We start from the raw sequence: 13,782 nt of genomic DNA on the forward strand, positions 1-13,782 counted from the left end.
CTGGGTGCAGGTTGAAGAAGGAGACCCTGAGGGGAGCGGAGACATGTTGTATTGTCAATAAACCTATATCCAGCATTTTCTCCCTGCCATTTATGCCTGCGGCTCATTCCGGATTCTACAGGTACCCTTGGTGCAACTGCTTGCATGGTAATGCTGCCCGATGTGACTTCAGGGCCTGCCTCTCATTGGCTACATTCATAGCTTGACACACCATGGGCGGAATTCTCCCATCGGGAGACTAAGTGCCAACGCCGGAGTGAAAACCGGAGTGTTTCACTCCGGCGTCGGAGGCCGCTCCTCGCCCCCTATTCTGCCACCCCCAGGGGGCTAGGAGCAGCGCTGCATCAATTACGCGTGCCGGGCCTTGGCGCCGTGTGAAAGCGGGCATGCGCAGTTGCCGTCCTCCCCGCGGACGCCCCGCAAGACATGGAGGATTGATCTTGCGGGGCGGCGGAGGCAATGAGTGCGTCCTTTAGAGACGCTGGCCCGCCTATCGGTAGGCACCGATCGCAGGCCAGACCCCTACTGAGCGCCCCCTGGTGCTCGATCCTCCCCCCCAACAGGCCGCACACACAGCGTTCGCGCGCTGTACACGCCGGCAGCGGCCAGGGGTGGTTGGCGCCAGCATGAACCCATCGGATTGGGCAGGCCGCTCGGCCCATCCGGGCCGGAGAATCGCCGCTCGCCTGCTACAAACGGCGAGCGCCGATTCTCCGAGCGGCCTGTCATGAAACGTGGCACACCGTTTTGGGGGGGGGGGGGGGTGGGGAGAATCGTGTGCGGGTGCCAGGGTGGCATGGTGAGAATCGCCCGGCACTCCCGCGATTCTCCCACCCGGCGTGGGGGTCAGAGAATTGCGCCCCATATGTCTGGCCATTCAGGAAGCCAGAATGCAGTGTTTCACCTGTCATCCATGCAAGCATGAACCTGCGAACCCAAATCAACTCATTTGTAAGGTGTTAAATCATCAGGAGACCACACTGTGCCAATCAGAAATCGTGGGCAGGACTTTAGGTTGAGGGGACACTGGGCTGGGCTCCAATGGGGACTACACACCAGCATCGTGAGGGTAGCAAACAGCAATCAGTGAATTTCCCTCAGTTGGCCAATTAGTGGTCAGAGGATGGTCTCAGTGCCCAATAAAGGTCAGTAGGCTCGCAAAGTGGCTGAGGCTGGAGAAGGCCCTTCAGGGGGAAGCAGCAGACTGCAGTTCGGGTGAGAGAGAGAGAGAGAGAGAGAGATGTCGAGAATGCATTCCTTTTGCCTTTCTAAATTAAAAACTTCCTCCCAGGCCCAGCCACCATTGTGGAGGTGGAGGAATGGAGACAAGGAGACAAGGCCTGCCTTCGAGTGCTGGTTCCCCAGTCTGCCACTGGGAGGCCAATCCAAGCCCCCTCATCGATTCCCCTGTTGGCCTCTGACAATAGGCCTGAATAGGCCATTAACTGGCTCAATTGCCAATACTGGCACAGTCAACTAAGGGCTCTGATCCACAACACTGGCTGGTATTATGGATTGTCCATTATAGAATCCGCGATAGCAGCACACATGGACCAGCCAGGTAGAAATAAAGATTCTATTTATTCACAATATCACATTCTCCACTTCCCAAAAGGGCCTCCTGCCCAACCTGCTCACAATCTGAGGTTTTTATACTAGATAGCTGAGCTCTCAGTTAAGAGGGAAACACCACCCCCTCGTTACCAGGGGAACTCGTATTCAGAGGCAATCAGCTGGAATCTAATTGTCCTTATCCTGTGACCTCCCTAAGGGTTATAATGTCCACCTTCATAGTCATAGAATTTATAATGCAGAAGGAGGCCATTTGGCCCATCGAGTCTGCACCGGTCCTTGGAAAGAGTACCCTACCTAAGCCCACACCTCCACCCTATCCCCCATAACCCAGTAACCTCACCTAATCAAGGGCAATTTAGCATGGCCAATCCACCTAACCTCCACATCTTTGGACTGTGGGGGGGAACCGGAGCACCCGGGGAAACCCACGCAGACACGGGGAGAACGTGCAGACTCTGCACAGACAGTGACCCAAGACGGGAATCGAACTGGAGACCATGGAGCTGTGAAACAACTGTCCTAACCACTGTGCTACCATGCTGCCCACTTTGAAGTCCCATCGAACAAAGCTGCATTAAGTCAGCCGGTGTGAGATATTAAAGCAGCGTAACACAATTGGGCTTTACTCCTGTTCTGCCGATGAGTGTGCACAGACACATCACCACAGATATCAAAGGGAAAATCCAATTCTATAACTCAGACACAGCAACGTACTCCCATGGCAACCGAGTTGGGATATGCCGGACAGTCACTTCAACCGTGATTGCCGTGGGAAGTGCGGCAGTCCATCGCCATGGTGAACCCACCATCCTGCCCACGGCAGTCCCAGCTGTGCCAGCCTCCTAACCGACCACACCCTCACCGGGTAGTGCAGGGCTCGCCTGCCCTCCCATCCCAAAACTAGTTCGGGAAAGGCTCTTAAATTCCTCTCCATGAGAAATATGAAGATCAGCAACTGCTGCCTGAGGAGAAATGTACAGCAGAGCTTTCCGCATTACTGACTTTCAAAAGAGTTCAAATCCAGCCGAGGGACAGCTAACGTGTGTAAGCTTTTCACCAACAGCTGTTACAAAGATTAAATGGAGCAAACTTTCGGCAGCTTCTTTGAGTCGATTCAAAGTTGTCCCGAAAGTATTGAAATGGACTGGCCTCTCGATATTAAAGAGCATCTTTCATTTATTTCTGAAGTCCCAGGAAATCTTTATATCCCGCTTCCAATCTGCAGGATCATAGAGGGGGGCGAGGGAGAGGGGGGGAGGGAGAGGGGGAGAGGGGGGGAGGGGGAGGGAGAGGGGGGGGAGGGGGAGGGAGAGGGGGAGGGGGGGGAGGGTGATGGAGAGGGGGGAGGGCGACGGAGAGGGGGGGGAGGGCGAGGGAGAGGGGGGAGGGCGAGGGAGAGGGGGGGAGGGCGAGGGAGAGAGGGGGGGAGGGCGAGGGAGAGGGGGGGAGGGCGAGGGAGAGGGGGGGAGGGCGAGGGAGAGGGGGGGAGGGCGAGGGAGAGGGGGGAGGGCGAAGGAGAGGGGGGAGGGCGAGGGAGAGGGGGGGAGGGCGAGGGAGAGGGGGGAGGGCGAGGGAGAGGAGGGGAGGGCGAGGGAGAGGGGGGGAGGGCGAGGGAGAGAGGGGGAGGGAGAGGGGGGGGAGGGGGAGGGAGAGGGGGGAGGGAGAGGGGGGGGGGCGAGGGGGCGGGGGGAGGGCGAGGGAGAGGGGGGAGGGCGAGGGAGAGGGGGGAGGGCGAGGGAGAGGGGGGAGGGCGAGGGAGAGGGGGGAGGGCGAGGGAGAGGGGGGAGGGCGAGGGAGAGGGGGGAGGGCAAGGGAGAGGGGAAGGGGAAGGGGGAGGGAATGGGAAGAGGAGGAGAGTGAGGGAGAAGGAGAGGGATGGAGAGACGGGAGGGATTGGGAGGAGGGTGAGGAGGGTGAGGGGGGAGAGAGGGGAGAAGAGGGAACAGGAGAAGGAGAGGGAGGGGATGGAGAGAAGGGAGGGAATGGGAGGAGGGTGAGGGATGGGAATAGTAGGAGTAAGTGGGGAGACGGAGGGAATGGGAGGGAGCGGAGGGTGGTGATATTGTCAGAGCAAGGAAGGAAAGAGGAGAGAGGATGAATAAAGAGGGAATACAGGCGAGGGAGTGCAGCACTGTTGGAGGTGGCATCTTTCACTCGCGAAATTAAATAGATGCTCCTCATGTCCCTCAAGTGGACGTAAAAGATTTATTGATATGAAGGTCAAGAGTTCTCCTCGGTGTCCTGGTGAACATTTACCTCTCAACCAACTTCACTCAACAGCATGTCATTATGTGAATCGTGGAATCTTGCTGTGCGTGTATTGGTTGCTGCACTTCCTACATTACAACTGTAACTGCACTTCAACATTACTCCATTGATTGGTAAGGCCCGGGTTTGTGAAAGGTGTTATAGAATTTTGAGCACCTTCTTTTTCTCCCGAGGGAGCTGCTGCTCCGTAAAGGACAGTGTCAAACCCGGCTGTGATGATGCCTTCCACTGTCAAACATGCTGCCGACACTCACTCTCCAGGTTTAGCCTGAAGGATGGTTGATTGGGGATGTTAGAGCAGCTATAGCAACCTGTGAGACTGTACATGTTGAGTGTAAGATGCCAGGGATGAGGGGACTTCAGTTACCAGGAGAGATTAGAGAAATTGGTGGTTGTTCTCCTTGGAGCACAGTGTAGTGTAAAGGGTTAACACATGGGCTAGGCTGATGTTTGATGGAGATAATGATGTATTACTGACATCAAGTCAGTCATGTGGTAGACTCGAGAGAGAGAGAGAGAGAGAGAGAGGTTGCAATCACGACAAGGACCTACATACCTACTCTGTAACCTGTTCTGAAGTAGTACTAATAAATAGGTGTTAAGAAGATACCAGAGTTTGACTTCAACCTGACTACTGCATGTGCCATGCCCAGAGGCAGAGGGACCATCTCAGAAGATGGTGGCAGCAGTGGAGACGTCGCTGTTAAAAACACATCGGCGTTAACAAAGCAAGCACAGGCTGATGGAAAGCCTAGTGGCAACTCGTGTTTACAACTCGACAGAAGGAGAGGCAATTTGGAAAGAGGTGACAATGCCAGCACCACTCGAGCAGCCCCTGCCCTTCCCGCAGACGTTCGAAGATTTGAAGTGTCTGCGGAGAGCTGGAAGATTTGGGGGAAACACTGACATCCGGGTTACAAAATAGAGGGCAGCGTGTCCAGGTCAATTCGCTTCTTTGCGTTTTGGGTGCAGGGTCGTATGACGTTCTCATGGCGCACGGGGTGGAGGAGTTTACTGTGGGCTTTGACATCGTTCTTAATAATAATCTGATTGTCACAAGTAGGCTTCAATGAAGTTACTGTGAAAAGCCCCTAGTCACCACATTCCGGTGCCTGTTTGGGGAGGCCGATACGGGAATTGAACCCATACTGCTGGCATTGTTCTGCATTGCAAGCCAGCTCTTTAGCACACTGTGCTAAACTAGCCCCTTGGTCTCCAACATATATCCAAGCCTTGGATATGATGACTCTGAGGGGGGGCCCCGATCACGGGCCAGGCCACCGTGGGGGCACCCCCCGGTGTTCGATCGCCCCCCCGTCCCCCCAGGACCCCGGGGGCCTGCTCGCGCCGCTGAGCCCGCCCAAACTGGGCAAACCCATTTGCAAACCCAAATGCTGAGCAAACCCATCATCGAGCAAGGGCCTCAGTGTGCGACACAGGCCAAACTCTTAGCGCTAATTAGGGCTATAGTTTGGGGAGACTCTGAGGCTTCACTGGGCAGGACCATGATCACCGTCCCCACCCACTCGAAAGCCTGCCAAACGGGCAGTGGCCCCCAACTGCCCGAAAGGCCACCAAAAAACTGGCAGCGGCCCCAACCTCAAGAAAGCCCGCCAAACGACTGTGCCCCTCCCCCACTCGAAAGCCCGCCAAGCCAGGCAAAAGGGTGGGAAACCCCACACCGACAGCCCTTTGAGATGCTTGTGTTGTGGCATGAAAAACAAGCAGACACCACGACTGCCCAGCAGGGGCCATGAAGTGCTTCCAGTCAGGCAATGGGCGAAATTCTCCGACCCCCAGCAGGGTCGGAGAATCGCCTGGGGGCGCCTAAAATCCTGCGCCCGCCGTGGCAGAGATTCTCCGCCACCCGGAAAGTGGCGGGGGCAGGAATCTCGCCACTCCAATCGGAGAGGCCCATGCGGCGATTCTCCGGCCCGGATGGGCCGAAGTCCCGCCGCTGGGAGGCCTCTCCCGCCGCCGAGGTTTAAACCACCTCTGGAACGGCGGGCTCAGCGGTGCGAGCAGGCCCCCGGGGTCCTGGGGGGCGGGGGGCGATCGAACTCCGGGGGCTGCCCCCATGGTGGCCTGGCCCGCGATCGGGGACCCCCCTCAGAGTCCGGGCCAGTGCCCTGGCTTCACTAGTTTCTTCCGCGTCCGCCACGGCCTTCGCCATGGCGGAAGCGGAAGAGAACCCCACATCGCTCATGCGCCGGCAGTGACGTCAGTGGTCAGCTGCCGCTGACGTCACTGCCGGCGCATGCGCGGACCGACGAAAACCTTTCGGCCAGCCCCGCTGCCGGGGACGCTGGTTTTTTGCGCCAGTCTTCTGGTGCCAACCGCTCTGGCGTGGGGCTAGCCCCCAAAGGTGGGGAGAATTCCCCACCTTTGGGGAGGCGCGACCCCTGAGTGGTTGGCGCCACTCCCCTACTCCGGGACCCTCCGTCACGCTGGGTAGGGGAGAATGCCGCCCAATACTGGATATTTCAGCGGCGGGATTCTCCCTTTCTGAGACTAAGGGCGGGATTCTCCCTTTCTGAGACTAAGGGCGGGATTCTCCCTTTCTGAGACTAAGGGCGGGATTCTCCGTTGCTCGACAGCAAAATCATAGTCGGCGATTCGGCGGAGAATCCCTGTTTGCGACTGAATAGGGACCAACGCTGTTTTTCAGATGCCCCGCCCCCTCCAAATCGGCGTCATTGTGGCGCAAGCTGCACACCGTTGCGACGGCATCAGAGCATCGCTTCGAGACCCTCCCGCGATGCTCCGCTCCCGATGGGCCGAGTTCCCGACCGCGCAGGTTGCATGTGTTCTGAGTTGTTGGAAACTCGGTGTGGCGGCTGCGGACTGTGACCAGTGCCTGCCACGGTCAGGCGAGAGCCATGCTGCTGGCATGGGGGGGCTTCAGTGGGGGCTGGGGGGACTGGTGGGGGGTGTCCAGGGGGATATATTTGCCCGGTCGGGTCCACAGGCGGCCGTCACCATGTTGTATGGCGCAACTGCTGTAGGTCATCATCATGCCCATGCGCGGCCATCGACCCGGCAATTCACCGCCTGTTTATTTCGGGAATGCCGGGAGTTTTACGTGCATGGCTGCTAGCACCCACCGGGCGTAGCATCGACTTTTCAATGTAAAACTAGACACTTCCTCCAAACACAGCCTCTAAATCGGATAATCCAGCCCATAGTGTTGATGCCTGGGCAGGATTCGTGGATTCCACGACAGCAACACGGGAGCCGCACCTGGACCAATTCAGTGACTGCCAAGGGGCAGCACTGGTGCCATGTGGAACACAATCGATTCCAATGAGAAACTTTTCGGGATTCGCCGGATTCGGAATTGACACTTAGGAGGCCGACAAGCTGTAGCCGCACATACACACTTCATTCCCCACACACACCATCCCAGCCAACAAGATGGCACTAGCTCCGCTGGAGCATGCCCACATGGCTAATGGGTTGGCTGGGGCCAGAGGGCGCCTTGAGTGGGTGGGCTGGGGGGACACCCAAACAACCTGTAGCACTACGTTCACAGTGGGCAGTCAGCGTTGTGCACAGCTGTATGGCTGTCTTTCCGGCTGTGGCAATGGTGTTCTCTCCCCGTCCACCTCGACCCCACAGCCCGCCTCCTGGCCATCCTCTGCTATTTCCCCCGGCCCTTGCAGACGCCACCCAGGCAGTGGCACAATTGTAAGCAAACTATGGCAACTTTTCGTACCCCCTCTCCTTTCCTCAGCAGCAATGGCACCTGTTTCACGATTTTTAAAAGCACAAGTAAACTTCGCCATCGAGAATTCGGCCCATTGGAGGCAGAGAATCATGGAAGCCCCGGAGAATATCGGGTCATGCCCGCTCATGATATGCCAACGCCGTTTACTGTATGTGCATTCTGGAACGCATTTACGCCACTGTGGAGGCGACGGAGAATTGTGATTTGGCATGAAATCGGCGCCCGCCGCTATTCCGGCATCGAAACCTGTTCTTCGTCCTATCGCGTTTTCCAATTTTGCCGTCGGCCAACGGAGAATCCCTCCTAGATGTTTATGCAAATTAAACAACGTTAATCCAGGTAGAAGATCAGAAAATATTGATGAAACACACTCCATCCAGAAAATGGCAAATCTGGATCAAGACAAAATTACAGCGTTCATAGTGGAAGTTGATAATCTTAGTTCAGACTATTGGCCAACTCCAGTCCAAGTTCAAGTTTCAATACCGTCTTTAAAATTGACACTGAAGCAGCCGCTAACATACTGGCTGATGATCATGATTGGTTTCAGCCAATGAACCTTCATCCATCTGATATCAAGTTACAAGGTCCAGGCAGCATAGACCTTCCAATCAAAAGTAGGATTACTTTTCCTCTTCACTTTCCGAGAGGATGATTCATTTCTCCAGACGCTCGATGCATTTGAAGTCTCTGTTGTCTTTTCCGAAGAATCAGCTGTGTTTTTTGTCATTGACTGGCATTCAGATCTTAGTTCCATTGAATCAACCAATGTATTGCCTACTTTATCTCCTGTTATCCACGAAGAGTCTTCCGGAGAGAGTGCCTTGCCTGAATCCATGGAGGATCATATTGTTAAAGAGCTAGTAGCTTCCTGGGCAAAAGTCAAATTCCACCTAAACTGCAGTCCCAACTGAAAACCTTCTTCTATCCGAAGTCAACACAGGAGTTGCAACAGAACCTTCTAAAGCTGCAAAATCCTGCACAGCCATCTTATCCCCGAGTTAACTGTTGACAAGGAATTTCTCTCATTACAGAAGATGATGCCGTCTTGTCTCCATATCCTCAGCAATTCTTTCCCTTGTTCATAATGGAGCGACATCACACAGAGAGAAGAGCGGCTCTTTCATCACTCCCTGTAGAGAGTCCTTCTGAAATATCATTGGGAAATTATCTCTTCTTCTTTTTCTGAGAGGTTTACAGGAAGTTTGCCCTTTTTTTCTTCTTCCTCATTTAAGTTGTTGGAGATCTTGGATCTTCAATGCCTTTTCAGTCGTCAAAGCTGCAGGTAATAATACAACTGTGACAGTCTTCCCTGGAATTGAAGATCATTTGTCTTCTGAAGGCCTTTTCCTGTATGCATTGAGGAAGCAACTCCTGGATCAGACTTTCGTTGGAAAGTCCTCGCTACCCTTGCTGTTCAATAATCCTGAAACCTATACTCTGCTCCCCAGCAATGCTGCCAAATTGCTATTGCATTCTGCAGATGGTGATGTCCTCCCAGGCTCAGAGGAAAGCTCTCATATCTCTAAGGCGTCTTCCCTAAAAGCTGGAAATTCAGAGGGAGATGAGTCCCCCAGGCTGTTACTTGAGAAGGGGGAAGAGTAAGAGTTGCAGTTGGGTAGAATCTGTAGTAGAAAGGGACTTACAGAAATGTTATATAAATAGTTAAAGGCATAGGGCAGGATTTACCATGCAACCCGCTGAGTAGTTTGCAACGGGAACTTCTGGTCCCACTGTTGTCAATGGGGATCCTGTTGAATGCACCCCTCGTTGCCGTGAAAGTTGCGGTGGGGGTCTGCCGTCGGATGGACCGGTAGATACCATCGGCGTGAATGGCTACAAAGTTCCAGCCATAGTTTCATATTGTTGAAAATAGGCCACTATGCTTGGGTAGAGGTGTAGTTTAAAGCATGAACTGATGGGATTGCTAATATCTGACACAAATGATGATGTACCACTGACATCAGTCACTATTGTGTTAGAGAGAGAGAGAGAGGTTGGAACCATGCCGAGGAGCAATATGTGGTTTAGCTCACAAGGCTAAATCGCTGGCTTTTAAAGCAGACCAAGCAGGCCAGCAGCACGGTTCGATTCCCGTACCAGCCTCCCCGGACAGGCGCCGGAATGTGGCGACTAGGGGCTTTTCACAGTAACTTCATTGAAGTCTACTCGTGACAATAAGCGATTTTCATTTCATTTCATTTTCATATGTGTACTCTGACCTGTTTAGATTTCTTACTCATAAACAAGAGTTAGATACACATCAGCGTCTGTCTACAGACCAAACACGCCTAAAGTCCACAGAGGGGATCATCTCAGAACACACAGATGATTAACCGTAAATTTAATGGAAGTGCTTAAAATTATGACTGAGTAAATAAGGAGCAATTGTTTCCATTAATTGGAGCATTGGAAACCAAAGTACATAGAATTAAGATAATTGGCAAGAAAGCTGATGTGAAATAAGCAAATTATTATGAGCTGGAATGCGCTGCCTGAAAAAGCAAAGGGAGCAGATTCAAGCTGGCTCTCTGACAGAACAATGCACCTTGCTTCACTCCCCTGCTTTCTCCCCATAGCCCTGCACATTCTTCCGCTGCAGATAATGGTTCACTTCCCTCTCAAAAGCCTCGATTGGATTTGCCTCTCACCACATTCTTGGGCAGCGCGTTCTAGACCCTCAACGCTCGTTGAGACCAAATGTTTTTCCTCATGTTGCCGTTGCTTCATTTGCTGATTATCTGAAATCTGCGCCCTCTCATTCTCAATCCGTCCACCCTCTTTCCACCCAGCGGAACAGACTTTTTTCCCCCTGGAAAAGGGTTCTGGAGAAAGGGCAAGAGAGTTTGCGTTGACTTGAGTGGCTCTTTTAAGGAGATGACACCGGCGTGGCAGGCCGAATAGCCTCCATCTGCACTGTACATTTCCATGATCCTAAGACCATTTCTGGGGAAAATGGGGTGAAAAGTAGTCAAAAGAGAAAAAGTGAAATTAAGTATAAAAGTAAAGTCGCCATAGTCCCACACAGCCATAAGCTGCTTTCCCCTTTGAGGGGGTGAGCTGACTGTTGGTGATTTAACCTGAGGATCGCCACACCTCAGGCGAGGAGCGAGTTTGAGGTGTGGGGCCTTCATAAATAACCTCAGCCTGTATGGGAATTGAACCTGCGCAGCTGGCCTTGCTCGGGATCATGAACCAGCCATCCAGCCAACTGAGCTAAACCGGCCGCCAAGGGAATATTGCAATATTGGGATCGTATAAAACTACGTTATCTAAGTGTAACACTCTCCATCTAAAGTAAGGCTGCTGCATTATTTGATCTCTGCCATAATTCCCATCCAATTTTACTTACTCAAAGGGGTCACTGGGGTCAGTCCTCTGGAGCTCAGGTGGGATGGGGATGCGCTTGTAGTACATCTCCCAGTCGAAGGCTCCCCTCATGGCATCTCCAGCCTGCATCTCATAGCCAAAATGATTGTGGTCAATGACATCGATCATCGGGCACACGATGGTCCTGTGGTCCTGCGCGATCTGGTCTGAAAGACAAAAAGGGACGCCAGGAAGAAAAACATAATTAACCAGGTCCATCCATCACAACCGCACTGAATGCACTCTACTTTATCCCCATAGGACTGGGTAACACTGTCTGCCTCCGGAGCTCCCTGCTCTCCTCAGCTCTGCGCAGTTGTTCAACCCAGATCGTCTGGCAATTTAGCATGGCCAATCCACCTAACCCGCACATCTTTGGACTGTGGGGGGAAACTCTTGTTTCTATGTTCTTATATTCAGTCAGTCGCAACCATGTGGTTCAGTGATAGTGATCTTAATTCTGTATCAGAAGGCGGTAATTTCAGGAGACTCAAACACATGAATCTAGAGTAAGAAGCCATGCCCAGAAGGAACGGGGAAATAACAAAACAGGTCCAAAATGTTTTTTTTCCCTATTGGGCAGTGAGGTACTGAGGGAGGGTTCCCTTTCAGATGTGAAGATTCCACACTATTAATGGGGGCGGCTCAGTGGCGCAGTGGTTAGAACTGATACCTCGCAGCGCCAGGAACCAGGGTTCGATTCTGGCCTTGGGTGACCATCCGAGTGGAGTTTGCACATTCTCCCCATGTCTGTGTGGGTTTCCTCTGAGTGCTCCGGTTTCCTCCCACAGTCCAAAGATGTGCGGGTTAGGTGGATTGGCCCTCAGTGTCCAGGGATGTCTAGATTTGGTTACAGAGAAAGGGAGTGGGAATGGACCTGGGTAGGCTGCTCTTTCAAGCGGTCATGCAGGCCAAGTGGACTGCATGGCCTACTTCTGCACTATAGGGATTCTATGATTCTATGGTTAACAGATAATCTGGCCACTTCAATGATTGTTGTTTGTCGGGATTCCTGTGAAAAAATTGGCTGCTGTGTTTCTCAATCACTACATTTCAAAAAGTTCTTCACTGGCTCAAAAATGATCTGGGACAATCCTGAGCCTTTGAAAGATTCTGCAGAAATGAGAATATGTTTTTTGCTTAATTTACATCCCTGCATCTGCCCTTTGAACCTAGTAAGGATAGAAGGAAGTGCCGGAAGGAAAGATAGATAGATGGGGGAGAGGGAGAGACAGAAAGAGAAAGAAACAAAAGAAGAAAAAGAAATACATGATCGAGAACTTTAATTTAGGGAAGCAATGGAATAGTAATATTGTCGCTGGACTCGTAATCCAGAGACCCAGGATAATCCTCTGGAGACCTTGGTTTGAATCCCACTATGGCAGATGGTGAAATTTGAATTCAATAAAATAAATCTGGAATTAAAAGTCAAAATGAGACCATGAAACCACTGTTGACTGTCGTAAAAACCCATCTGGTTCACTAATGTCCTTGAGGGGAGAAAATCTGCCGTCCTTACCTGGTCTGGCCTACATGTGACTCCAGATCCACAGCAATGTGGTTGACTCTTAAATGACCTCGGGGATGGGAAATAAATGCCGGTTCCGCCAATAATGCCCACATCCCATGAACGAATTTAAAAAAAATTACCGTGGGCGGTACCCAGGAGTTCCCACAGAAGATATGCTGCCCGCCCCCGCATCCTGAAATTCCCAGCAAAGACTGCATGGGAATTTCTCGGGAAGTTTGAGCTTCTGATGGGCAATTAGCCTGAACGTGGAACCATCTGAAACTCCAGTTTAACGTAGAAACTTCAAATGGTTCCGACTCGTCGCAGAATAGTTACCCAGTAAAATTTAGGATTAAAACCATTTCTAACTCCAGAGTAGCTGTGGCACTGACCCCAACTGGACCTTACGACCACTGTCTCCCGCCCCCTCACAACACCCCACCTACCAGACTACACTCTCCCACCTCCTGACTACCCACCCCTCTGTGAGGTATCCACCACCCCCTGATTACCCTCAGCCCCTGACTACCCTCACGACTAGCCCTCCCCAAGCCCACAACTGCCTGAAATATTTGAAGTGCGGTCACTGTTGTAATAGCGCTATTGTAAAGGGGCGGCATGGAAGCACGGTGGTTAATAATAATAATAATCACTTATTGTCACAAGTAGGCTTCAATGAAGTTACTGTGAAAAGCCCCTAGTCGCCACATTCCGGCGCCTGTTCGGGGAGGCTGGTACGGGAAGCACTGCTTACTCACAGAGCCAGGGATCCAGGTTGAATTCCAACCTCGGGTGACTATCTATATGGAGTTTGCCCATTCTCCCTGTCATGTGAGAGTACCTTTAAGGAATTGGTGTTTATAAAATAGCTGTAGTGGATGTACCTTTAAGAAATGGGTGTTTATAAAATAGCTGGAGTGAATGTACCTTTAAGAAGTGGGTGTTTATCAGTGATGTCAGAGAGTGGGTGGAGCTGGGCTGTCTGTCAGCTTTTACATTTGCTTTGGGCTGACGGAGCACAGTGGTTAGCACTGCTTACTCACAGAGCCAGGGATCCGGGTTGAATTCCGACCTCGGGTGACTTTCTGTATGGAGTTTGCCTGTTCTCCCAGTGTCTGTGTGAGTTTCCTCTGGGTGCTCCTGTTTCCTCCCACAGTCCAAAGATTTGCAGGTTTGGTGGGGATTAAGGGGATGGGGAAGGGAGTGGACCATGTAAGGTTTTCTTTTGGAGGATCGGTGCAGACTTGATGGGCCAAATGGCCTCCTTCTGCATTGTAATGATTCTATAATTCTAACGTAGGTGGCAATGGGAAACCACCAGCGGGATTCTCCC

At 52.4% G+C, this 13,782-nt stretch overlaps 1 protein-coding gene across 4 annotated transcripts in view; it reads right to left on the bottom strand.

Annotated features, from left to right (window-relative positions):
- galntl6 (polypeptide N-acetylgalactosaminyltransferase like 6) overlaps positions 1-13,782 on the bottom strand; it is a 1,408,929-nt gene that overhangs the window by 203,374 nt on the left and 1,191,773 nt on the right. For all 4 annotated transcript variants that reach the window (XM_038805796.1, XM_038805794.1, XM_038805795.1 and 1 more), the window contains exon 7: positions 10,923-11,106. In XM_038805796.1, coding sequence (XP_038661724.1) covers positions 10,923-11,106 — 184 coding nt within the window. The remainder of the gene's footprint in view (positions 1-10,922; positions 11,107-13,782) is intronic.

Source organism: Scyliorhinus canicula, chromosome 8 (genome assembly GCF_902713615.1).
Source record: "Scyliorhinus canicula chromosome 8, sScyCan1.1, whole genome shotgun sequence".
Lineage (NCBI taxonomy): Eukaryota > Metazoa > Chordata > Chondrichthyes > Carcharhiniformes > Scyliorhinidae > Scyliorhinus > Scyliorhinus canicula.